This window comes from Cricetulus griseus, chromosome 4 (genome assembly GCF_003668045.3).
Source record: "Cricetulus griseus strain 17A/GY chromosome 4, alternate assembly CriGri-PICRH-1.0, whole genome shotgun sequence".
Lineage (NCBI taxonomy): Eukaryota > Metazoa > Chordata > Mammalia > Rodentia > Cricetidae > Cricetulus > Cricetulus griseus.
The window spans coordinates 436809-464566 of record NC_048597.1 but is presented as its reverse complement, the minus strand read 5'-3'; the positions used below and the strand labels follow the sequence as shown (position 1 = coordinate 464566).

General features: G+C 46.9%; 1 protein-coding gene across 1 annotated transcript; it reads right to left on the bottom strand.

The window, feature by feature from the left end:
• Positions 1 to 1825: 1825 nt before the first annotated feature.
• Positions 1826 to 27758, bottom strand: Tmprss2 (transmembrane serine protease 2). The gene is made up of 14 exons (XM_035443431.1): positions 27732 to 27758; positions 25163 to 25391; positions 20108 to 20194; positions 19349 to 19465; positions 14273 to 14399; positions 12119 to 12229; positions 8739 to 8782; positions 7152 to 7320; positions 6237 to 6412; positions 4563 to 4658; positions 3589 to 3731; positions 3026 to 3178; positions 2150 to 2276; positions 1826 to 1905 (listed from the first exon to the last, which is right to left on the bottom strand). Exons 1-14 carry the CDS (start codon positions 27744 to 27746, stop codon positions 1826 to 1828), a joined length of 1674 nt encoding a protein of 557 aa, XP_035299322.1. The 5' UTR covers positions 27747 to 27758.

Below are 27758 nucleotides of genomic sequence, written 5' to 3'. Positions count from 1 at the left end.
GGTGTTTTGTGAAGAAGCCACAGAATACAGATGCTGAACTCAAGTCTGCATCTGGTTGCCTGAGGATGTGGGAGCCTGAGGCTGGGTCTCTAGAGTTGAAGGCCTCCATATGACAGCTGACATAAATAGACTTTACCGGGTACCTGCTCTGCTCCTTTCCAGGACCAACGGACTGTGAATGAGGATTAAGAAGGAACTGGGGAAGAAAGGTGGTAATGGTGGTTTCCTGGATTATGACTTTGAGGAGGTGGTGGAGGTTGTGTTCAGGAGCTGGTAAAGCTCTTGCAGGAATCACTGAAAGTGTCCAAGCGTAGGATCTAACCAGGTCTGGGCTGGTTTTCCCACAGCATCTCTCCCCCAACCCAGCACCAGCTCTGACATGCCCCCCAAACTACTGCAGCCTGGCCCTGCCCCTGGGGCACAACTACAGAGTCAATGAATAATGGAAAAAGATTATAAACTTTATTTGTATATTTCACAGTGGAAACTCAGAACAGACATAAAGGAAACAACCAACCAAGAGCACAGACAGGGAAAGCTGAGGAGGGGAACATGTTCTCACACTTCAAGGTGCTTGCACATTTAGTCTGGCATTGCGTTCAGAAGTCCCTGAGTGCTGCTCCCAGAGGAAGCATCATGGAGTGGGTAACCCTCTCTGGATGGGAGTCCTTTCCCAGAAAAGGAGTCCCATCTATGACTCATCCATTGCCTTCTGGAGAACCGGACAGAGGGAAGGAGGCAGAGTCTCACCATAGGTAAGACACTCATACTTCATACTTGGTAACTCTGGCATGATGTTCCTGGTGGAAACCCAGGGCCAGAAGAGAACATAGGACAATGACTTCCTCTTTTTCATCTTTGTCCCACGATAAGAACTTCCAATCCCATCCCCATGCTACAGAATAACTTCACCATCTGTAAGAGGTCTAATGTCTGAGGCACAATCACACATCCAAATTCAGGTGAACACTAGCCATCCATCTAGACATCCAGGCTAGTGCTCCAGGAGCAGCGAGGTAGTAAAAGAAGAAACATGACCCAGAAGCGAGGTGACTGGAATCACGTGTCCCTGATTCTGATGGACCTCATCCTCCAGGTGACTAGGTGAACTATACAGGCCCCATCAGGCACCAGGCCTTGCCTGTTGCCAAGTCTAAGAGGTGAGTCTCAGGCTCTGAGAGGCTAAGAAAACAGTGGTGGGGAGCCAAGAATGAGACTAAATAACACCATGCAGAGCTTCCCCAAGGGACGGTAGCCAAGGGGAACATGATGACATTAGCTTCTTGCTCTGAGGGCTCTGTCTGGGCTCTCAGCTTGGTAAAGGTTATGTCACCCTTGGAAGTGGCTATCATGTCAACAGGCGGGAGCTCGAGTCCTTTACTCCCAGCCGTGTTCACCCTGGATGCTAATGAAGTCATTATAGTAGGACCAGCCCAAATTGCATAGCAGATCCAGGTCACAGGCTGCAGGTAGCTTTTTCTTAAGGTGTCTGTCCCAGGGCCCACAGCCCTGCCTGGACTCCCCACTCTTTTCTCAAGCCATCAGGCTACTCAGAAGTCACAGTCCTTACTCATCCAAAAGAGGCCTGAGCATGAGCACAAAAGGAGGCCTAGCATGACAATACCGCCCTCCTCTGCATTTGGCCCTACATGCCCAAACCCAACAGGATTTTCATCCCTTCAGATGGGAGTCGCAGAAGTGACCTGGGGTGGGGCACTGAAGCCCGCACAGGACCAGGGAGCACAGTCAGACAAGTCACTGTTTAATAAAGTGAAAGGCCCCTTTGAATCATCTCAAAAGGTACATTGTGCACAGGAGTTCAAAATCAGCCCCTTGGTTTTCTTGTGGAAGGGTATCGAAGACAAAAGAAGCCAGGGACAAAGGCCACGTGGATTAGCTGTTCGCCTGTGCAAACAGGAAGAAGAGATGAGGTTACTCACCTAAGATAGATAAAACTGTCTTTTTCCCCTGGTGATATGAAAGACCCAGAGTCTCTGAGCACAGCCCTCACAGACTTCTGCAGGTAGAGCTCAGGTCACAGGTGCAGGAAGCACATGGGTGTCTGCCCAGAAGCCTTGCTTGGCTCAGGACATTGCTCTATGAGGTCCTCCACTCTTACCTGTGGTAACCCCTCCCACTCAGCACTTGCCTTCCTCAAGGCCACACTGAGTGGCCTTCAGGCTTAAATACACCTGCTGGTCAGCTCCCTCCATTCTGCCCATCTCTCTAGCCTTCTCTTCATGGCCCTCAGCATAGTCGGGCTTGTCTGTTCCCACCTGTCTCCGCCAGGAGAGGACTTCACTGTCATGATGTGAAACCCCAAGCTCAGGTATTGCTTGCGTTGACAGAGTCAAGCCTCATGACAGTGCCCCAGTCTTAGCGATTCTCTATCAGGCAGATACTAAGAAATATGCTCTTTCTCTAGGAACCTCTCCAATGAGTCCATGTCTAAACAAACCCTCATTCTGATCCCTGGGATGGAGAGGCTGCGGCTCCAACAGATTGTATGGATGAGCCAGGAGGGCCGGCTCACAGGAACCCCTTGGCTTCTTCCTTGCTGTACAACCTCCCCTGGACCCAAGTTGGGGGGGCTTAAGATCTCTAGCCACCCCTTTCCCTCCGAATAGAACATGAAGGCTGCCCTAATACCCCTCAAGAGATCCCTCTGAGGAAGAGTGACATCTGACTATTCCCTTACTCAACTATGTGTGGATGAAATGTCTGGCTCTGCTGACCCTTCACGAGAATGGGGAGCCAAGAAAGTTCTCTGAGTCCAGCTCTGCCCTCAGCGCTATCAGAGAGGCCAGTGATGTTGATGTGCTCAGTCCCGTGCACCGCCACCAACGGTGTGCAGGCAGCACAGGCTCTGAGTATAGAGTGATTAGGAAACCAGAGGCAAGGGGTGGGGAAGGTGATCCAGGAGCATTTCCAGCCATGGAAGTGTCTGCTCATGCCATGTTGCATTCCTCCCAGACCTATGGCTTGAGTTCAAGGAGATAGATAACCCAGGAATTGGGGAAGTTACCCTCATTTGCTGGTAGATCCAGTCTGTAAATACTGTCACGTTCCCATACACTCCAGGTCTGAATGCCTTGGCACAGCCAGAGCCCCAGCTTGTGTCCCCAATCAGCCACCAGATGTCATTCTTCAAAGTAACCAAAGGACCTCCACTGTCTCCCTGATGAACACAACAAGTTACAGAGAAGAGAAAAGCACACTGTAGCCACACTGGTACCATGCAGAGAGGACAAAGAGTCTCTGGATATGAAAGGGGGTGTGGGTCTTTCTCCTCAGCAGGAGGCAGGTCATAGAGACATACTCTAAAAGATGAAGTTGGTCCATGCCAATTAGCTGTTAGCAAGTACATGGGAGACTACAATTTACCAACACTTGTGACAGACAAAAGCATTTCTAGCATAGTGTGCTTAGTACTGGTTTCTGCCAGAGGCATAAATGCTGCTAGTGACCAGCCCTCCCCAGAGGGCTCCCAACTGACTCTGTGTCCCTGGGAGGTATCTCCAACCCCATGTCTCTCGGGGACTCAATAGGAACCACACACTCCAAGATTGAATAAAAACTCAAAATTACCTGACAAGAATCCACGGTGCCCTGCAGGAAGCCGGCACAGATCATGGCTGGTGTGATAAGGCTGTTGTATATGTATTTATTGTTACATTTGTAGCGCTCGATCAAGGGTACCATGGCAGCATTCAGCACTTCCGAGGTCTTCCCTAACAACAGAAGCATCAGCCAGAAGCTCTTGTGGACATCTCCTTCAAGAAGCCCATACTCTATGTAGACAATCCCAGACCTCTCTTCCCTCCCTCCCTGTAATGGTTAACAATGATTGGCAGGGTCTAGAATCACCTGGGAGGCAAATCTCTGAGCATGTCTATGAGGAAGTTTCTAGAGTGGGTAAATTGAGGAGGAAAAATGCCCTAAAGATGGGCGGCACCATTGTATGGTGGGTAAAAAGGAGAAAGCAGGTTAAGCCTCGGCATTCATCTCTCTCTCTCTCTCTCTCTCTCTCTCTCTCTCTCTCTCTCTCTCTCTGCAGTGTGTGTGGTGTGTGTGTGTGTGTGTGTGAGAGAGAGAGAGAGAGAGAGAGAGAGAGAGAGAGAGAGAGAGACATCCAACGTATCTAGTTCCTGATGCCTTCCCCTCAATAATGGACTGCACCTTCAAACTGTTAACAATAAGCCCTTCTTCCCTTGTGTTACTTCTGTCAAAAATTTTGTCACAGGAATGAGGAAGTACATTCCCTCAGTCCATCACAATACCCTTTCCCTATGTGTTATGTAGGTCTAATTTGATGTTTTCTGTTAACCCAACAGGGAAAGCAAGGCACATAGCTTAGGTATATTGTCCAAAGTCATTAGCCACTGAATAACAGAACTGGAATTCAAATAAGGTTCCAATGTGGAAATCAGCATCCCATCCAATGTGGCCCAAAGCCTAGGTATATTGTCCAAAGTCATTAGCCACTGAATAACAGAACTGGAATTCAAATAAGGTTCCAATGTGGAAATCAGCATCCCATCCAATGTGGCCCAAAGCCTCACCTTTCTCATAGGTGGACCCCCACCCTGAAATCCAGCATTCTTGTGCCGGGTCCAGCATCATGCCTGGGTTCGGCAGACACACTGGCTTCACTAGCTCTGTTAAGGAAGAACAGAGGGTTATCCAGGCCTAGATGGCCTCTGTGAGAGTCTCCCCTGGCTGCCCCATGACCTGCCCCCGCCAGAAACCCGGGTTGCCATGAGTCCTGGACCCCTCATTCCCATCCTGGCAGGCCTGCTTCCTGACAGTTCCTCTGGACATAATCAAGTGCTGGCCTTGCTTCTAAAACACAGCACACAGGCCCGAGTGACAGAGGAGGAAAGGACTGGTGATGGCCATTGCTCAGAAGCTGGTTGCTTCAGCTTGTCCCCAAGCCACACCATCCCTCAAGGATCTGCTATTCTGTGTGTGAGTTGGTCCCCCAGCTTGACTACAAGCACTTTACAAGAGAAGTCTGCTGTCATCTGTAGATTCTAGAACATTCCGTGCTCTTGCATAGACTAGGAAAGGTATAATAAGAAGGTAAAAAAGGGCCTGGGGATGCAGCCCAGTTGGCTAAGTGCCTGTCTAGCATGCACAAAACCCTCATGAAACCAGGCACTCAGGAGGTGGAAGGAAGAGGACCAGGAACTCAAAGTCATAGATGGCTACACAGAAGGACCAGCTTAATCTATACATAAAAAAATATTGTATATACATTATCAAAATCTCAAAGAATAAATTTAAAAGTATTATTTTTAAAAAAGGAAATGGAGCCTGGAAGTGGTGGTGCATGCCTTTAATCCCAACACTTGGAAGGCAGAGGCAGGTAGATCTCTGTGAGTTCAAGGCCAGCCTGGTCTACAAAGTGAGTTCCATGACAACCAGGGCTACACAAAGAAACCCCATCTCAACAACAAAAACAAAAACAAAAACAAAAAAAACCATAAATAAATAAATAAATAAATAAATAAAGGAAGGAAGGAATAAATAAGTAGTTTATAGCCTATTCTTTGATCAAGAAACTTATTAAAGTTCTTTTAAAAGTACATTATTATAATTTCCATGATTCTTAAATGTTTACAAAATATTAGAGAAAACACATTCCTTAAAAAGCTAAGGCTCTGCTGGGCGTTGGTGGCGCATGCCTTTAATCCCAGCACTCGGGAGACAGAGGCAGGTGGATCTTTGTGAGTTCAAGGCCAGCCTGGATAGGCTCCAAAGCTATACAGAGAAACCCTGTCTCAAACAAACAAACAAACAAACAAACAAAAAAGGCTAAGGCTCTGCATTTCATTTTTAAAGTATGAGGCTTTCAGACATGTTTGTTTAAAACAGAAAAAAACAGTTGTCTTCGGAGAGATGGCTCAGTGGTTAGGAGCACTGGTTGCTCTTCCAGAGGACCCCTGTCTCATTTCCCGCACTCACATGGAGGCTCACAACTGTGTCAGGGAACGTGGCACTCTCTTCTGGCCTCTGTGGGCACCAGGGACACATGTGATGCACAGACATACATGCAGGCCAAACACCCATCACATAAAAGTTAAAAAAAAAAATTAAACATTTTAAAAGCAGTAGTCTTTACAAATGATCAACCAGACAATGGTCTCAGCTGGAGAGCATGTTGCCCCACAAGGACAGTAAGCAGTGTTTGAAGCTGGCTCTGACTGCCCTCTGGTGGAATGAGCCTCACATACCATTAAAAGTCAGAGGCGTCTGCAGCTTCATGAGAGCGATGTCATTATTCTTGGTCTTAGAGTCGTAATTTGGATGGGAAATCACTTTTTCTACCTGGTGTCTATTTCCATAGAACATGAGAGACTGTTTCAAAATCCCCGCGAACGCTGTCCAGTACCTCGGGCTGTTGAGGGGTCTGGGAAACAGGGGACAGCATATAGAAACTCATCACCACAGATACAAGGTGCACCCTCCAGTCTTCAAAACACATATGCTGAGGTCTGGAGTAAGATGAGCACCCCAAGCCATACAGTAAAACTGTGAGGCAGAGGACTCCTCACTTCCCACCTCCCCACACCTGTAAGCTGCTGAATAGCTTTCTGAGGGTTCTGTTCCTTCTCACATATAGGGCAGGCACCCTTCTGTGAGACTTAAAATCACATTTCTGACAAGACTGTCTCACTAATCTTTATATGCCAAAGCATTTAATGACATGCAGTGGGTGCTTAATAAATGAATTCTGGTGAACATACCAGGGCAATGTGAGGTTGTCAGAGTGTACTTTGCCCTGAGATGCACACCCAGAAGAAATGAGACTGACAGAGCAGGGGCTCTCAAAACATAGACAGAGGTGAGAGAGAGCAGCTGGAGCATATCTGGTCACATTGCTGTCGACAATCATGCCTATCCTAGGCTGGGATGCAGCAGCAGGCAGGAGAGACCACGGGCACATTTGTCTAACGAGTGGATGAGGCTGTGCTCCTGCAGTGCATATGTCCCCCACCCTGCAGCACTCATCCCATTATACACAAGACATAGGAGCTGCCACACAACTTGGTGTGGGTCACATGGTGGCAGAGCCACACTCCAAACCCAGAAGTCTTGGCCATATGACTCCACCCTACTACCCCAAACCTCACAGGATGCAGACATACTCTTCCACACAGTGAGCGGCTGTCACAATCCACTCGGGGGTGATGATGGAGCCTCCACAGACATGGACACCTTGAACGTGCAGGCTGACCTGCCAGGGCCAGTCTCCTGGTGAAGCATTTGATCCACCCACAATCCTGCTCTGGCGTCTCACTGAGCGGATCCCACATTCTGAGGGTGACAGGCACATGTTAGGTGTCAGTCAACAGGAGACACCAGGACCAGCACAACTCAAATCAGCTGCCTTCTCTGGCTTTACCAGGTGGTGGGGCTGATGGAAGGTGACTGTTGCTGCCTGTCTTTACCCATTATTAGGAGTCTGAATAAGCAAGTGTCTGTGTGGAGTGGGGTGGATACTCTCCTAGGTCCCCAATGGTGCCACTCATTTCCTGACTGGAGCATGGGCTAATTCTTATTGGTACCCAATTCCACCAGATCTCTGATAGGCATGATTGGGAAGGTCCTGGGTAACAGGCTCCTCAGGGAGACAGGACCTGTCTTTGCACCCCAGGACTTCCGGGCAAAGAAAAGGGAGGTAGGTGAGGCCGAGAATGAGTGAGGAAAAGGGTGAGATGAAAGGACATGAGGTCATGTGAGGGACTGAGGGAGGAGTTGAGTGAAGGGTAGTAGGGGTGACGAAGGCTGAGCACCCCTTGGGAAATAATAAACAGGTTCTTTGCTGACCAGCTGACTGAGAGAGGAGGCCATCTACTCCAGAGTCAGCAGCCCCTGCTGGCCTGAAGGGAAACTCTAGAACTTCACAGGTGTGGGGCAAGTTCTCAATGAAGAGATATCAAGGTAACATGAAAAGTGGGTGTTGGAGACTACTTGATGTGCTGGAAGGTAGCAAGCAGCTGCTATGGGGTGATAGCTGAGTGGGCCTGGTGCATCTCAGCACAGTGTGGAGCAGGACTTCTGGAAGCATCCTCTAAGTGCCACCTGAACCTCTTTGTGAGTGACTCTGAGTAGCAGTGAGGCACGTGTGGCAAACGGCTAACATCAGAGTTCTCCTGGTTGTGCAATACCTACTGGGGAATCTCATGGAGACTCAGAGCTCAAGGTGAGCTTCAAGTCCCAGGCCTAGGTTGGCCATCCATATTTACCAAGTGTGGGCTCCATGAGTAGTTGACACACACAAAGAGGGGGACCCCAGTTAGCCACCATACAAGCTACTAAAGGAAGGTAGAAGGGCATGCTTGCTGTTAGGATTTCTCCTTAGGAGTCCCAGAAGCTGTGTGCCCCAGAGGAAGACTGCATGACACTGCTTTGGCTTTGCCTCAGGCAAGGTCACTGCTGCCAAGGCTCCAAGATCACAAACATCTCACCCCTCCACTTCATGAAGAAGGAGCCACCAGGGCTCCCCACTCATGGAGGCATCTAAAAATGAGGCCGCAGAGTCCAGCCATCACCTGCCCTCAGTAGACACTACAGTGTGGCAAAATTCCAAAATAGAGATCGAGTGTAAGCAAAGGAGTCCAGGCACATCCCTGCTGCTCCTAGAGGCCTGCCCTCACCATATCTCCAGAGCCAGGGACATTTCTCCAAAGCCACAGACTGGATCCTACTCAGAAGCATGGGGAAGTACTCACCAATACAGCGTAAAGAAACCACCATGCGGGACGTACAGGAGTCACTGGAAAGAAGAAGGGACTCGGTTACCACAGCCACCATGAGACACTGATGACTTGTCCTACTGTTGCCTCCTGCCCACCACTAATGACCCTACTGACATGACTAGGCCAGATGGGGATAGTGGCAAAGAATGGACACAGTCAGAGTACTAGGCTCAAATCCCAGCTGTTCACCTTTGGGCATGATGCTAGCCCTCTCTCTGCCTTTTCCCAACAGGCAGAATAACGTCACAATTCAAAGCCGGGCATTGGTGGCGTACACCTTTAATCCTAGCACTCGGGAGGCAGAGGCAGGCGGATCTCTGTGTTCCAGGGCTAGACTGGTGTACAGAATGAGTTCCAGAGAAATCCTGTCTTGAAAAAAATAAATAACAACAACAATTCAAGTTGATCCCTGATCTGCAATATGCCAAAATCTTAAAACTTTGGAACCACAACACAAGTGGAAAATTTTATACCTAACCATATTCGAAGGGTCAAGACTTTGTCATGCTAGAATGTTAGCAACCTTCAGTCTATGCATATAAGGTATACACAAGGGCCAGCTAAATGGCTCAGCGGGTAGGGGTACTTGCCTCCAAATCTGACAATCTGAGTTCAATCTCTGGAATCCACATGGAGAGGACTGACTCCTCTGGCAATACACCCACATAAACAGACTACATAAATTTAAATAAAGGAACGCATGAAATGAATCAATTCTGTCCTTACATTTGAGTTCTGACCCCAAGATGCCCCACACATAAGTACTTTAAAATTCTGAATGACCTCTAAAATTCTTCTGTCCCCAACATTTCAACACAAGGATGAACCATATCATTAGGATGATGGCTTGTGGGAGGAGGGCACAGTTTCATCAGTTTTTACTTCTGTCCTTGCATAATTTGAAATCATCCTCTAGTCTGGGTATCACTGCAAACACCTGAAATTTCAGTGCTAGAGAGTCTGAGACAGGGGGATCACCAGTCCAAAGCCAGCATGGGCTACACAGCAAGACCCTGTTACCAACAAATGAGCAACCATTCACTAGTGTCATCAGGAAATGGTCTGGAAACTTCTGATTTCCCTGGATGGCTTTATATGTAAACCACAGATGACAACAAAACCAATACTTTGCCAGGGGCAAAGAAACCAAACAAAATAACAAGACAAAACAAAAAAAAGCACTCAGTTGGGAATCAAACTTTCCATGCTGTGTATGAGCAAGAAACACTCAGAGCATTCCATCCTATAGACACTGTCCCTGGTGCACTGAAGAGGCCACAGTCCCGATGCCCTGCGGGCACCAATGGCCATTTGTGGTTCTGTAGGGAACAGTTGATTTCCCAAACACCAGTGGACACTTGGACAGATAAAGACCCAGCGTACCAGCCCACTCCACTGTCATCCACGCACACACTGAATGGGGACCTTTCCAAACCCCCAAATAAAGAGCTATTTGTGCGAGGGAAGCTTGTGCCAGGGAAGCCTCAAGAAGGGAATGTTGGAAAGAGGACATTTCTGCATCATATGACTTCACTGAAGCTTTGACTCTGAACACAGATGGGTACTGGGCACACGGTTAGGCCATTTGCACCAGTGAATGTCTCTGCAAATGCCTCTCTGCAGATTCTAGACTTCTGTGTGTAATAAGTTGCAGAACATTACTGAAATGCAGCATTTCTGTGTATAAAATAAACAGGTTTAACTACAGAATTCAGAATTCAGAATTTTTCTACCGTTACTCCTGTGTAAGTAAGTAAATTTGCAAACTCATCCATCTCATTGGTATACAAATTTGCTTTAATCTTTAATAAGTAGTAAAACCATATGTGTGCAGAGGTACTGTTTGAAGGCAATTTTATTTATGATTTTTTACCAGGAAACATTTGATTTGTGTATCTATCTTATAGTCCTACATAGCTGGGGTCACGTAAGATTTTCTCAGGGGGAAAGGTGTCACAGTTTAAGAAGCTCAAGACTAGACAATAGCTTTCCTGCCAGTTACCTTGCGAGTTGTAAAGGCCCTCACCAAGGCTGGTGGCCTGAGCTCACCCCTCCCTGCTGTGCTCCTTTCTGCACCAGCAGCCTACACCTCCTCTCTCCTACCTTCTGCATTTGCCAACTAGACATAATCCTAGGCCTGAGTTCCCGTGGAAGACAAAGAGCTACTCAATTCACATAAAACACCTGCCACCTATGCTAGGCTCTGCTGTCTAGATGGAACACCTGGCCTGGCACAACTCTCCCGCCAAGCCAGACCTTCCACATTCTCAGAGACAGCTAGCCTAAGGCAGGACATCCTGGATGGTAGCTACCAGGAAGAAAAGCCACTGAGTGATTTGTTCTCCAGCCCAGACAGGCAGTTCCAGACAGCTGGCCCTAGAGGCACCTGAGCCACCTGGAAAAGAGCAATGAGGCCCTAGGAGGTCTCTGCACAAAGAAGACATCATGAGTTCCCAACATCAAAAGCACATGGAGAAGAGCAATGGCCCTGTAAACTCATACAGAAATGATGGCCATCTGCCCTAGGATCTGTGGTTTGAGCACAACAAATGTTTATTGAACTAACCACTTGCACCAGGGCCCAGAACATTATCCCATGGCATCATCTCACTGCCAGTCATGGGTCGGAGCCAAGGGCCAGAAAATCTCTTGGACTCCTGCTGACCAATGCTATAGTGTGTGTCATACAGTTTGTCCCTCTGAGTTCATGCTAGAGAATAAACTCCAGAGTCTATTTTCATGGTACTGAGAGAACAGAGACTTGATGCAACTGTGATGCTTGAGGGGTGGGGCTCTGTGAAATTAAGTCATGGAATGGGGAGAATCCTGGTGACTTCATAAGGACAAAGAGAGAGGCCACACAGGGCTTAGTGTTCCTGCCATGACGAGATGTGGCCCTGGGACCCTGCCAGAGCTATGTCATGCTATAAGGGATTTAAATCTCTAAAAGGATGAGTTAACAAAACCATTTTCTCTATAAAGCAGCCTGACTTAGGCATTTTGTTATAGAAACAAAATCTAACTAACATATACCCTAGCACAGTAGGCATACCTCCCAGTGTCTGGAGAATAAAAAACAACAACAAAAGTCTAATCTCATTTCACAATGTTATTCGTTACTATAGGTCAGACAATAGAGATTGAATCCAAAATGGCAAAATGGCATGTAAATCCCAGATAGTTGCTAAGAATGAAGTCAAGGTTGCTGCAGGTCCTATCTCTAACATCCACAAGTGTGAGGCTCACCAGCCCCCAGCACACTCCCAGAATACAGTCTAGAGAAATCAACTCAGGACTGTACCATCTGTGGGATCTCCTCCTCAAATTCTGCAAATCAAAGGAACCCTCCATACCTGTGGTAGAGTTTCTTATAGAGGTCGATGTTGCCTGCGCTTGTGTTTAGCTTCATAAAGCTCGTTGCCCCGCTGCTATCTGGTATTCCTTGGGTATAATAAAAATTGTTCCTGGAAATGACAGAAAATCTTACTGAAAATAATGCTTCAGGCATATGAATTCGAGGAGCACACCCCCATATTAAAAAGCCATCCTTGGATGGTGGCTGCAATAGAAGTTTCACTTGAACATGCTAGAAAACAAAACCTAAGCTCAAATACAGCCATGCTGTGTGGAAGCCATTGTCCAATCCAGAAACTCTGACTTGTGAGGTTAGAGTCTTCCATTAACTGTGTTTCAGATCCAGAGTGAGCTAGGACAATGGGGTGCTAAGGAGGCCCAATTACATCCACAGTATCTAATAAAATGTACATTTATTAGTCTGCCACAGAGACCTGGGTGTATCTCTGTGTACACAAGATGATATTTGTGTAAGTGGAGACCATAGGTCAACACTGAGCATCTTCCTTAATTGCTCTCTACCTTATATTTTATTATTTTATGTGTGTCTGCCTGTGTGTATGTCTATGCATCAAACATAAGCCTAGTGCTCTCAGAGGTCAGAGAGGGCACTGGATCCTGTGGAACTGGAGTTACAGGTGGTTATGAGCCACTATGTGGGTGCTGGGGACTGAACTCAGATTCTCTGGAAGAGGAGCCAGTGCTCTTAACTGCTTAACCATCTTTCTAGCCCCTTCTCCAGTGTGTTTTAAGCCTGAATCTCCTACTGAACCTGGATCTCTTCAATTCAGGTAGGCTGGCTGGCCAGCAAGCCCTAAAGATTCTTCCGTCTCTGCCTCCCCATCACTGAGATTATTTTGCCTCCATGGCTTTTACATGGGTGCTGGGGATCAAAATGAGATCCACATGCTTTAGTGGCAAACACTTTTCCCACTGAGCCTTCTCCCCAGCCCCGTAAGGCAGCAGCATTTTGAAGTGTCTCATTAGCTGAGAGGCCGACTCTCACATCAAGTAGTAATTCGCCTTTGAGAACTGGCAAACAGAACGCCCGAGTGTGCATAGGATCTCACAACTACCCCATGGAAGAAAAATCCTCGTTAAAATCGTAATTCTCCTCCCAGGCCTGAGGCCTGCGGGTCTTCATGAGAGCCATAGTTTGGATGTGGTTTATGTGCTCCAAGTCCACACTGAGAGAGAGGGGTCTGATGTAACAGTGTTGAGTGTCAATAGGGACTTTAACGTTTGCATCACAGTAACTCCATTCTCAAAAGGGATTAATGCTGTTCTAAGGGGTTGACTTAAATCTCTCAAGAGCCCTTTTTTTTCACAGCAGATCCAGTTTCTTCAATCCCCCCCGCCCGACATGTGCTCATCAGCTCTCCCACTTTTCTACCATGAGCGGGAGAAACAGTACAAGGCCTTCACCAAAAGCCAACACATGACCTTTGGTTCCCTCCAAAATAGTGAACTAAAATAAGCCCCCATTCCTTACAAAGTACCTAGCCTCAAGTATTTTGCTATAGTAGAAGACTCTGGGTAATGCTGGAGCCCTTGGCCAGAAAGTGATGGTGGAAGTTACTCCTTTTCAGTCCTGGTTGCTGCACACAGGAAGGAATTCTTTCTCTTTTTTTTTGGTTATTTGAGACAGGGTTTCTCTGTGTAGCTCTGGATGTCCTGTAACTCACTCTGTAGATCAGGCTGACTTCAAACTCAGAAATCTACCTGCCTCTGCCTCCTAAGTGCTGGCATTAAAGTCATGCACCACCACTGACTGGCAGAAAGGAATTCTTAAGTGTGGTTCTACTCAGGTCTCTTCCGTGCCCAAACCCTTCAGTGGCTCCTGCCTACAGTGAACAGAGCAAAGTCTCAGGCTCCTCTGAAAAGTTCCAAGGTCAGAAAGTGACCATTGCCCTTCTTAGCATCCTCTTCCCGGCATCCCAGAATTACTTGGGCATTCCCAAGTAGCCAAGAATGATGCAGAGCAGGTGGCAGTGAACCTAAGCTGACAATGTTGGGGTGATGAGGTTACAGGATCAGCTTTTGGAAGGTAACAAGTGTCTGCAGCATCCAGTGCCTAGCACATACAATTGGAGAGATGGTCTGTCAGTGTCATTATGGTGGCACAGTGTCTATCTTGAGGTCACCATACTCACTTGTAGCCCATGTCTTTGCATGCTGCTCTCCCGTAGCTGTCATTCCAATCATCCTGGCACACAGGATACCAGGCTTCCCTCTGAGATGAGTAAACTTGGAGGGTGAAGCTTGGTCCATAGAGGCGAACTGCTCAAGGAGAAAGATGACCCATGAGTCCTTGACAATAAATCCTCATCTTCCAAATGCTACCCTAGCCCCACACTGTCCAAACACAACACCACAGCTTTTTCCTAAGGCCACAGCTGCACACCCAGAGGGACCATGAACCCCTGTTTCCTTGTTAAAAAGCATTCTGAAAGAATTCCAACTGGATATTCAGACACAAATTCTTCACAATGGCCCACAGCCCATTATTGGATGTCACACCCAAGAGACATGATGGAAATTCATTCAGCTGTCAATGACAACAAAGCTCTGACAGGAGCCCCTACATGAATGGGCCTTTAAGGCTTGACACAAAGTGAAAGAGAGTCACAGAAGTCCACAGATTGGGTGATGCCAAGCATATGGAAAATCTAGATGAGAAAACCTAAGAAAGGGCTAGAGAGATGACTTAGCCATTAAGAGCACATACTGCCTTTGTAGAGAACCCAAATTCAGCACCTATGTTAGGCAGCTCAGAACAGTCTGTAACTATAGTTCCAGGAGATGTGATGCTCTCTTATTCTGGCCTTCTGCGACATTATGTTCATGTTGCATACACACACTGAGAAACACACATGCATATATCTATTTATTTAAAAAGAAAATCTAAAAAGAAGGGATATTAGTAATTTCTTGGGACCTGAGCAAGGCAGGCAGAAGGGCCTTATCAAGAAGATGGGACACTCCTCAACTGCCTATAACAAGGGCTACACATGTTCAAATATATAAAAACCACAGCTCATACATTCATCAAGGATGATTCATGGGGTACAAATGATAGCTTATTGGTTAAAAAAATGAATAAAATACAGAGCAAAAACAAAGTCCCCATCAAGCTCTCATTTTGTACAGCTTGATCTCACATCCAGATCCCAGGCACTGGCAGACCACCCAAGGCCCTGATAAGCACCCCAGAATTATTACCCAAATGCTGAATTGTTCATTTACATTTTGCTTGAAAAGATATCAGCTCTTTGATTTAAAGAACCAACACATTTAAATGCAGCTAGGTTCTTCCTTACTCATCTCTGGTCTCCAAAGGGATCTGCATAGCCCAGCATTCAAAGGACTTGTCATCTGATAGAATGTGAGAGTGGTCAACTCTTAGCAGACTCCCAACTGGTGGGTGACCCAGGGGAAAGGAGTTTACAAGAAGAATCTTATAAACAGTGCCACACCAACGACAGCATCCAAAAGACACATTCGGCATCGTACCATGTCTATAGAGTTTAAAAGCACAGGGCTACATGATGAGGAGAGGACAATAGGATCTGATCAAGCCTTGGCTCACTTCTCACCTCCATCCTGGTCCTAGCTCATTGGACAAGTAGCCCGACACCTTAGGGTCACCTCCTCAGAGAGTGTCCACTCTGGGGCTTGACTGTTTTCTATGGCTTTGAGGTTGAGTGGGAAGTCACACAGCATGGCCTAACCATGTGTTTCATGGGTAGATAAAACTCTGCTATGAGCTGGGCAATAGGATGTCACTCATTACCCAAGAGAAACCACAAAACTGTGAAAATCCCAACCACATATTGCAAAAAGAATGAAGCCAATCTAAAAGACATGCAACTTGTATAACACCCACAACAGAACTCTCTAGCAAAGCTAAGCTATGGAGATAGCCAAAGATCTGGGGCTGGTAGGGGACAATGCAAGAAGAGGAGTGTGCAGGGCACAGGAAAATTAGGGCAGGGATTCTGGGTATAGGTACACAGCCAGTGTTGTGTCTTTGTCAAACCCATAAGGTCCCACCAGGGAAAGATAAAATTCAACATGAAGTCATGGCTCTGGCTCCCGGGGACAAGGTCCAGTGATCAGGGTGTGTTAATTCCTGGGTGATTTCTAGAGGCAGGATGGCCTCTCTCTGCAGACCTAACAGTGCTTTCAAAATTAAAGCACTTAAATGTAGCTGAGACTGTATGCTTCCACAGTTAGTGATGGAACTGTCCACATGGTGGGATGGCTGTCCTCCCTCCTGTCTGCTCTCCAACGATGATGAGGAAGCAAAAAGGAGACAAAATGATGGGAACAGGCTCACAGGAAGTGTGTGTGTGTGTGTGTGTGTGTGTGTGTGTGTGTGTGTGTGTATGTTAGTATTTTTACCTGTCTTTCAGAGCTACAAATGATAAGTGAAAGTATATGTTTGCGGTGTCCAAGGCAATGATTTGGTAAGTGTCCATTACAGAGCATTGCCACTACCGACTGAGTACGCTCACCTCCCTCCTTCATGCTAGGTTCTTTCTCTTGTCTGTGGTGAGAACACTTAGGATTGGCTGTCAGTGATCCCCAAGCACTTAGCACAGGGCCATTGACCACAGTCATATCAGGTTTTTTTTTTTTTTTTTTTTGACAGTTTTGAGACTCAGTGAAATGAAGCAGGAACTGTTGGGTTCTGATACTTGGGCTAGCACATGCTCACACATGCCCCCGCCCTTGAGAAGAAAGTTCCATGAACATTCTTAAACGTGTTACATTCAAAAACAGACATGAAGGAGGGAGTGAAAGCATGCTATTCCTATCTATATACGGCACACACCATGCCAGGTCATCTGCCCCTTCCATATGAAAACTCTGCAAACTTCACAAACCCAAATCTCCAACACAGAATTGCCTTCCAAGCAGATCCTAAGAAGGCATCCTACTGCCCACCCACAACCTAAGCATTGCATCCTGGGCACAAGGTGGGATTGATCACCACCTCAGACAACTAGGTGTATGTTTTTTGTTTTTTTATTTTTACCCCAAACTCCCTGAGGACTGGAGATCACTTAGTGGAGATAGCAAAGCCTGGGCGATTCCTGGAGAGACTTTTACTACAACATGAACTTCCCATTTAAGAGAAAGGTCTTCTGGGTTGAGACACAGCTGAGCTTAACAGGAAGTCAGGGAGGGCAGACAAAGCCACAGCTGACCTCAAACCCTGGGCATGGGCAGTTCTTAGGGAATGAGTTCCAAGAGAGGCAGAAAAGTAGGACAGGATGGCTGTTCAGCAGCTCACTGTCAACTGCAGAGCCAGGGAAACACAGGATCTGTGTCATCTCACCACATTTCCACATAGAGCAAATGCCAGGCTGACAACAGACTTGGCCCCCAGTACCAGGACGTCAAAAGGCCCCACTTCAGACGCTAAGTGGAATGTTTTTGGTTTTTTTTTTTTTTTTTTTTTGGTTTTCTTTCTGGAGACAGGGTTTCTCTGTGTAGCTTTGGAGCCTATGCACTCGCTCTGGAGACCAGGCTGGCCTCAAACTCACAGAGATCCACCTGCCTCTGCCTCCCGAGTGCTGGGATTAAAGGCGTGCGCCACCAACGCCCGGCTAAGTGGAATGTAATTCGAAGAATCCTATTCCTTGGGATCTTGTGCCCTGCCTCTTAAATGCCCTTGAAGTCACCTTCAAAAATTAACAGCACAAGAAAAACAAATGCAGGGCCATTGAGATTTCTCAGTGGGCTAAGAAGCCTGTTGCCAAGCCTGAGAACCTGAGTTTGATCTTCCAGGGTCCTCATTGTGATCGATTCCCACCTCCCACATGCATCTCCGTGTCACCTTCCCCACCACACACATAGTAAGTAAATATTTTCTTTAATTTTAAAAATAAAAGTGAAAATTAAAACTTCAAAGGGATAGTGCCTTGTACTTGTTATTATCAGAATGGCTATCATTAAAAAGTTGAACATAAAGCTGAGCATTAGTGGTGCACGCCTTTAATCCCAGCACTCCGGAGGCAGAGGCAGGCGGATCTCTGTGAGTTCGAGGCCAGCCTGGTTTACAGAGTGAGTGCCAGGACAACCTCCAAAGCAATATAGAGAAACCCTGTCTCAAAAAAACAAAAACAAACAAACAAACAAACAAAAAAGTTGAACATAACAAGTGCTGGTGAAGGTGAAGAGAGAAGGGAGCCTATGAAATTGGGAGTGGGAATGTAATATGTCTAGCCAGTAGTAAAAAACAATATAGAGGCTCTTTGAAACCACTAGAATGGAATTGTCACATGATCAAGCAATCCAACTTCTAGAAACAAACCTAAGAATCCATCAGCTGGTGCATAGATGAAGAAGTGTGGTACTTGTACAAAACAGACTAGGATCTAGACATAAAAAGGATGTAATCCTGTCCCTTGGGACACTACAGATGAACCTGGAGGACTCTGCACTAAGGAAATAAGCCAGCTCAGAGAGGCAAGCATCACAAGCTCTCTCTCTCTCTCTCTCTCTCTCTCTCTCTCTCTCTCTCTTTCTCTCTCTCTCTCGCTCCTCTTCTCTCTCTCCTCTCTCTCTCTCTCTCTCTCTCTCTCTCTCTCTCTCTCCCTCTCTCTCTCTCTCACACACACACGGAATCTAAAAGTCAAACTCACTGGAGCCGAGATCACGGTGGTGGTCACCAGAAGCTTCGAGGAAGTGGTTGGGGACAGCTTGTCAAAATACACAATTTTTAATACACAGGAAGAATAAATTCAAGAGATCTATAGTGCAATACGGTGATAAATGTTAAGAGCACAGGGGATATATGTTAAGCAGTATGGTTACCCCATCCCAGGGTACATGTATAGAGACATCACACTATACCTGACAAACATGACACGAGCTCAGCTTGTCAATTATTAAGTAAACAATTGAAAGAAATAAAACAAATACATTGTTCACTGCTGTCACAGTGGACATGACCTTAAAGGCAGCTCATTTGAAAACCAGCATAGTGCACTCCAACTTCATGTTTTCACAGCCTGCTTGTTTTAACCACATCCTGCCTGAGTCCTTGCTGGCGTTGTCACCTCCCCATCACTCTGTGTAGTGCCAGGCCAGAAACATAACCCTGAACATAGGAGGGCTAAGACATGGATCAGTGGGCTGGGCAGAAGCCCGCCTGGCTGTCCCACAGCTGCTGCTTTAGGGCAGACATACCAAGCCCAGTGCTTCCTGAGCCAACTCACCACACCGGTTCTCATCTTCCCCGTTGGGGCAGTGTGCTATCCCATCACACCAGAGAGACGAGCTGATGCAGGTGCCTGAAGACATGCACTCCATCTCAGATGTAGAGCACCCTGGCACTGGATAGGGAGAAAGGGAGGGAGACTCATCAGGCTGAGCCTTCAAGATACTGCAGAGCCCATAGGAGGTTTGCCATCCACCCTCAAACCCAATGAGTAGAAGAAAGGGATATGTCATTGCCACCTATGCACATAGGGAGCTAGGACTGAGTACTGTCTTCTGCAGAGCCAATGGGAAGGGTGCTTGGGTAAAGGGAACCCTCACACCTCCTCTTTGCCATCCAGTGGGCCTCATGGGCCCAACAGGTGCCCATAAGTCTGCATCATCCCAGGCTACTTACAGGGACTTAAGTTATAAGATGTGGTATAGGGAGGGGACTGCCAGCCAAGGAATCACAGTTGTGCAGTTATACACAAGGGTCAGGCTATGGCAATGCCTTCTCAAACATGCTCCATCTCATTTGATCTCAGATGCTCAGAAGGGTACAGCATGGTTGGTGCTTGGATGGGAGGGCTAGTTTAGGATTTCCACAAGCCACAGGTTAGGGGGAGCAAAACACACACTCATGGGTGCATGGGGAAAAGAGAGCTTTGCCCACGAGGGAAAATCTAATTAGGAGGCATTAGATGGCTCCTTAGTCTGGAGGGCAGGGTCAGAGTCATAGCCATGCACACAGTGGCAGCAACCAGCCCGACACTTACAGAACTTCCAAAGCAAGACAGCAGCCACAGCAGCACCTGCAAGGACAGTGACCAGGGCAAGGGCGAAACACAGCGATTTCTTGGTCTCTGCAGAAGAGATGAATGCTCAGGTCAGTGCTGCGGGAAGACGGTCCTCCCACTGTGTGTCAAGTATTGATGCTCTTCAATATCCCCACAGAATCACTCAACTTGAAAACATCACAAGTCAAACTGGGCATAATTGCACATGCTTGTCTATAATCCCAGGACCCAGCGTGTGGTGGGGAGAGGCGAGTGAGGAGGACAGGCATGGGAGTTTAAGGCCAGCCTAGAATACATGTGCTCCTACCCCAAAACATCGAAGAGGAGGAGGAAAAACAGGAGAGGGGGAAGAAATCAAAGGTCCAAGTCCAAAGTACACTTGCTGCACATTGCCAACAGCACAGCTTAACCTGGGCGCGTTTAAACCTGTTTAGAACGCTTGCATTACCTACATTTGGGAAAACCATCCAGCTGGATGTCTGTTCATAATTAAGGATTCTTAATAATGCTGGATTCTGCATGCACCTCATTAAGTACCACACTGAAGCTTAAAAGTAGGATGGTTTTAGACAAAAAAAAAAAAAAAAAAGTAGGATGGTTTTATGTTTACAATTTCACACCATTATGAAGTCAAAAGTCCTAGTTTAGCTACGGTACACAGGACCATTTAGATTCGTTAGGAAAAGCACAAGCACTTGATTTATATTTGTTCTTATGCTGTTAATAATAAATCCCAGGTTCTCACTTATGCTAGTCAAGTGCTCTACCCGCCCTAAGACATAGTATTGCCCACAAACTCACAAATGTCAGTTTGAACGATCAGGGCACCAGTTGGGGTCTTGATGCTTCTGTAGTGTGAAAGACATGCTGGGGGAAATGAACACTGAGGCTACAATTTGAAAGGAAGACCAGCAAAACTAAGCTCTTAAAACACTAGGATACCACAAGAAGAGTCTGAAAATAGGCCAACGTTCACAAAAAAAAAAAAAAAAAAAAAAAAAAAAAAAAAAAAAAAAAAAAAAACAGCTCAATGAAGAGAGCTGCCTCACTTTAGACAACTGAAAGTTTGAGTCATATACTGTGCCCCCTCCCAAAGCATCCTGGGGCTGCCAGAAGGTGCTCTAGGCAGAACACCTATCCTTCCCATGGCTGCTGGAAGAACCCAGTGGTATTTGACAGACCCTAGTCACTTACTGAAACTGACACTCTCAGAAATTACACTTAAGTGGGATTAAATTAAAGCGTATAAACTGGGAGTACTCACTTGCCACAAGTGGGAAGGCAAGATGGCTTGGAAGATAAAGGCACTTGCTGCCAAGTCTGATGGCCTAAATTTGGTTCCCAGAACCAACAGAATAGAAGGAGAGGGCTGAATCCAACAGGCCACTCTGACCTCTACACAATGTGGTACCTCACCCACACACAAGTAAATAAATAAATGTTAAAAAACAAACAACAGCCAAACAAGGAACTGGAGAGATGATTTAGTCGCTAAGAACACTGGTTGCTCTTGCAGAAGACCTGGATTCAGTTCCCAGGTCACACTTGGTGACTCACAACTGTCCTTAGCTCCAATTCCAAGGGATCCGGTACCCTCTTCTGTCCTCTTTGGGCCCTGCATACTTATGGGGGCACATATGTATATGCTGGCACTCATAAAATAAGAATACAAATTCAGCTAAGAATAAAGTAATTTGGAGACCTATTTTCCAATAGTTCACTGATTTCTTCAGCCATAGCAAACAGGGATAACACTGCTGGGCAGAGGTTTGAGCCAAAAGTAACATCGAGGTTCAGAAGAGCCACATGTCAGGGAAGGGACCCTGAAGTATCTGACACCTGGCCTTTGACAGTGAGGGGCCTGTCACTCCCAGCAACTCCCTCTTGAGGTGAAGTCCCAGTCTCAGGGGTCCCTGGAGCTTTCCTTGGAAGAAAGGCAGAGAAACAAGACAGGGGAATTATCACTGCAACAGACACTCCCGGGCTACAGAGAGGGCCTTCAAGTCTGTGGATCCTTGCTACATGCACTATGCTTCCAGAAGTCAGCAGAGCAGGGTCAGGTCGGGTTCTGAGCCAAAAGACCCAAGCTCATCTGAAGGCTTGCTTTCATCTGGTTACTGCATCCTGCTGAGGGTATAAAGGTTTTCAAAGAGTTCCTGGGGACTGGTCCTCATCCCTATCAACAGGGATTGTGCTCCTAGAGTGAAATGGGCAACCTGTACTCCCAGCAGCCTCACAGTGGAGGCCCAGGTCTGAAAACTTTACCAGGCAGCAATTTTATCAAAACCCAGTGAGGGGTGACTGTGCCTTCAGGCGCCAGGGTGGAGCCACTAAGAAACCCACAGGAGAAAGTCTCGAAGGCTCACTTGATGAATTACCAAGCACATTTTCCTCTTTGGGCAACTTATCTGCATGCCATTGTATCTGAGATAAAATAACCTGCTTAAAGCTGGCCATGTGGCTCTGAGGTTAGCACTTGCCTAGCATGTCCAGGAACCTAGCTCAGTGGAAAACAAACAAACAAACAAACAAAAAACAAACAAACACTAAATCAGTAACTTGGCTCCTGAGTAAGGGAGATTTAATCAGGTGTCCTTCAGTTCTGGTTGGGGCTTGGCTGGTTTGCTCAGGACCATGTCTGCAGCAAGAAGCCCCTATTTCACCTCTGGAGAGGCATGTGTCACCAGCTGCGGTCCACATAGCAGAGATTTGCAGGGAGTCACTGTTCATTTACATCCATCCTTACCAGCACAGCCTGTTGACTCAGCCCTGTGGTATCTCTGCAACACAGGACTGTTGACTTTGAATTCTTCAAAGGTTCTTGCAGGTGAGTGCACTGCCACTCAAATGGGAATGGTCCATGACAGTTGTTAGAGCAAACAGATAAACTCAAAGTAGAATGTCCTTATGTTCCTCACTTCTTTATCAGTGCTGCCAGCATAACTGGGGACACCTTTTCAGAGCTCAAGACTATTGACAAAAAATGTAGACTTTTGATTTCTTACATGTTAACATGTTATTTCTTTCCCATTTTTCTTTTGTGCGCATTCGCGCGCGCGCGCGCGCGCGCAAAAACACACACACACACACACACACACACACACACACACAGACATGCCCTCAGAGGCCAGAAGATGGCATTGGAACCCCCTCCTGCTGGAGTTGTAGAAGAACTCAGGTGCTGTGTGAGAACAGCTAGTTCTCTTGACTGCTGAGCCATTACACCAGCCCCAGCAACATGATCTTAAAAACAGCGTCAAGGTGAGTGTAAAAATAATAATAAAATAAAATTACTAAACTACTTTCCAGTTCATGAGACATGGTCATCCATCTGGCAGACTAATGGTGGGAAGCCTAAGACTCCAGTCTGAAAGCCTGGCCATGTGATTTCATCAAAGCACAGCCAGAGGTTTTACAACGAAGGTTTACAGTGGAAAAATCACACCCTAGGGTGTATCCTTCCTATATAGGCAATTGGCAAAAAACAAACATGGTCCTTTCCCTGTCTGTCACTTCCTGGTGACTCTCTTGGAATGTGGAAGGATTCAGTAGGGTGCACCAGGAGCCAACTGCCTTCTGAGATGACTGCTAACAACAGGACAGTCTTTTTGGAGGTGCAATCTTCCATAGGCCCATTGGCTTCTGACAACTAACAGGTTCCCCACCCTGGCTTTCTTCCAGCCACCATGGTGAGTAAAGACCAGGCATTCTGCACCTCAGTCCAGCTGACCCTGGCTGGGCTAAGACAAAAGGGGGTTTATGGAGACAGGGAAGGGGGCAAGAGAATAGTGGTGGAGCAGAGCAAAGGACAGAAGAGCCACACAGAGGGTCACGTAGTGGAACAGAAGCAGGAGAGGGACAGCAGGAGAGCCAGAAAGATCGAAGAGGCCTAAGGGCTATCACCTTAATTGCTGATAAAGTCATGGGTAGCCCATGGAATTCACTTCCTTACCAATCTTGAACTGTACATGACACACACAGACAGGTGCTCATTTCACAAAACAGAACCCATCCATTAAAAAGTGTGCGGAGCTGGAGAGATCTCTGTCAGTTAGGAACATCTACTGCTCTTCCAGAGGACCCGAGTTCAGTTCCCAGCACTTATGTTGAGTGGCTTACAACCACTCACAATACCTGTGACCCCAGCTCCAGATGACCCAACACCTTCTTCTGGCCTCCATAGGCACCCAAACACATGTAACACACGCATGCTCTCACACACATAAATAAAATAAATCTAAAAACATCAGTAGAGTCACTGCTGTCCTTTACACTAGACAGACAACACTAATTTAATCTGCCTGGATGAAAAGGTGGTGGGACCTAGGGGTAAGGAATCTAGAGAGAGTAACCCATTAAATGAAAGGGCCAAAGGAGAGGGTAAAGACATTCAGCTTCTGTACTCAATTTTCAGCACTCTTCTGGGGCTTCAGGGGGGTTGAGGGCCCAGGGAGGTAACATGATACATCCCTGAGTGTCTGCTGAAAATAGAGAGGTGACAGGGAGATCAGCTGTGCCATAGAAGAGGCAGCCTGTCTCCCCTAGAAAGGATACAGGAGAGAAACTCCCTCATGAGGGAGAGCCTGTTGCTGGGGGCAAGTACTGGCATAGGTAAGAGAGTGGTACAGGTCTCTGGTTAGTCACAGGAGGTACCTTAACCTTGAACCCTCTGTATTCTGGGCACACCAATAGCATGTAAGATTCCCAACCTGAGTGCTCACTATTGATTCAAGACAACACACCCATTAAGCTCAGAGGCAAGAAAGAGAAACTGTGTCTGGAAAGACCAGCTGAGCTGAGCAAGCACACAGTGGTGCTGCACCAAAAGCCAAGAGGAGAGTAAGGTCTCTGCCTGCCAAAGAGAGGTGAGGCTAGTGCCATAGCTCTGACCAGCCACAGAGTACCAGGCCGGGAGGAAAGACTGATCCTGCTGCCAGTGCACAGTCAGTGACAACATAGGGGGAATAAGAGACCACAAGAGAAGTCAGACCCAGAAACTGCAGTCCCTCGTGGTACAATGCTAAAGAGTCTTACTTGAGGTTGAGGTGCACAGTGTCCCTGAGGAATTGGGCTGTGTGTGGATGGCAGTTGTTGAGGCCTGTGTTGTAACCCTCGGGGCATACTGGGGCACTGGAGATGGGTAGTACTGGTCTGGATACAAGTTGTAGCCATCGGGACCCACAGGTGGCCTTGGGGTATGATAGATGTGCTCGGACTGAAACCCATGGTTCTCATAGTAAGGTCCGATTCCTGGAGGTGACCCCTAAATGATGGGGAAAGAGAGAACTCAGTCACAGCTCCATTCACCCTAAAAGCTTGGAAAGTTAGCATCATGTTACGTTCCCCTAAGACAGGGAGAGAGCCAGCATATTCGCCACACACTATGGCATTACAACAACTCCCTAAGAAGGACTAGACTCTGTTTCTGAATTAACTAGAATGTTCAACAATGTGTGTTTCATTGGCTTTGGTGTCCTGGTTACTTGTTTCCATTATTTGTTCTCTGAAATAAAGAAAAAGAATGATTGGTATTGGGATTACATACAGGAAAATAATGAAAGAAAAATACATACAAGCTTGGGGTCAAAGGTCATTGAGCTAGCATCCCATTGCTCTGGTTCCTCCTCCAGGTTACCCCCTGCGCATTGAGATATGAAATTATGAGCCAGGCTGATTCAGAACAGCTTGTGCCTGAGAACTCACCTGCTGAAGAGACCACATTCAGCACCTGTGTACAACCTCAGGTGGGGTAAATGCATACTTTCCAGCTGTGCTGAGAATCTGCTAGAAGGAACCCAAGATGCAGGCTCCTCTGGCCATTCTATCCCAGGGCCCCTTCTCTCATGCTGCTGTAATTGGCATTTACCCACCTGCTCTCACCAGGGTGTTATTAGCTCAGAGCAAGCAACCACACAGTGTGTGCATCTTGGTGCAGAAGGTTCAGGTGCCCTTTCAGGGGGGCTTGGGGGTCAGAGCAAAGACAGGGTCCTCTGCTGGGGTGTCAGTCCTTTCTCATGACCTTCCCTGGGCTGCACTCCTGGGTCGCACCCCTAGCAGTCCCTCAGGACTTCATAGCTTGGCATTCTTATTTCCACTCTCCTCATTCTCTCAGTGGCTAGACCTCTACTGCAGGTCCCCGTTACCCTCATCCATGTCTAATGGTTCTCACCCCAAATCTCTCCAGCTCCCTTTCTGCTCAGGCTCTCTCAGGGGCCTCAGGAAATAACAAGGCATCACCATCTGGAAGCAGACACCCTCAGTAGGGGCCACTAAATGTTCGGATTACTAAAACTAATTTATGTATTGTGTATGTGGCACATGTGTGTGAACAGGGATCAGAGGCCAACTTGTAAGAGGCAGTTGTCTCCTTCCACCCTGTGGGTCCCAGAGATCCAATGCAGGTCATCTCTTACCTTGTAGAACTGTCTTGCTGGCCTATAGGCTGAGAATTTTAAGCATGGTAACATGAACGCTCCAAGGTTAACAATCTGTGCTTAATAGCTCAGCACTGTCCCTCAAAAGCCCAAAGTTTATGACTTGAAGCCGGCATGGTGGGACAGTGAAAGCCATCCCTCATCTGAATAAGGCACTCCAGATTCGAACATCAGGTAAGTGTTTGGCCCAGATCCAAACCACTTGAGTGTGCTTCCCTCCCAGGAGGAAAGGCCAAGACACAGCAAGCAGTTTGTCCTGGTGGAGCTCTTAAAACTATAAAGAGACCCAGTTAAGAAAAAAACAACAATAACAACAAAAAAACACTAAGTACCAAAGGCTCATAAAAGGGAAAACTAGCATGCTTTCCTATAGAATCTAGAAAAATATTATTAGCCATTAAGTATTTATAAATGTGGAAGACATAAGGTGAACTGCTCAGACTTGAGGTTGACAAACAGGTGTGGCTATTCCCCAGTTACTGACAGGAAGATACTGACAGTATCATCACAGACTCTCTTCCCTAAACTGATACTTTGTGCCCCATCCTGCCTCCCCTGTATGCGAATCTTCTGCCTTTGAAGGAGGAAGGGAACACACACAGCGTGTCAATCCCAGCTTCTGCCCATTGGTGGCTTTCCAGACACTCCGTGCCATATTGGGCTCCTCTGATCCCTGCCCTCACCCTTTCCAATACAACTGTGGTGGTTTGAGTAAGAATGACCCCATAGGCTCATATATTTGAATGTTTCATCCTTAGGGAGTGGAACTCTTTGAAAGGATTAGAATTAGGAGGTATGGCTTTGGTGTATCACTGAGGATGGACTTCGATGTTACAAATGCCCATACTGGCTGTAGATCAGGATACAGAACTCTGAGCTACCACTCCAGAAACTACCTACATGTCACCAAACTCCCTACCAAGATGATAATGGACTAAACCTCCAAAACTTTAAGCCAGCCCCCAATTAAGTGCTTTGTCTTGTGAGAGTTGCCTTAGTTGTGGTGCCTCTTCACAGCAATAGAACAGTGACTAATTCGCTTTGCACAATGACCAAAGGGCCACCGCTCCTACACATAGCTCTTAAAATTACAGATGGACACCCATGGAAGATAACAGAAGGATGAATGGACAAGGAGAAGGCCAGAGATTTAACAATCGACCACTTACTGAGTTCAAAGCCATCCTGGCTGTGTC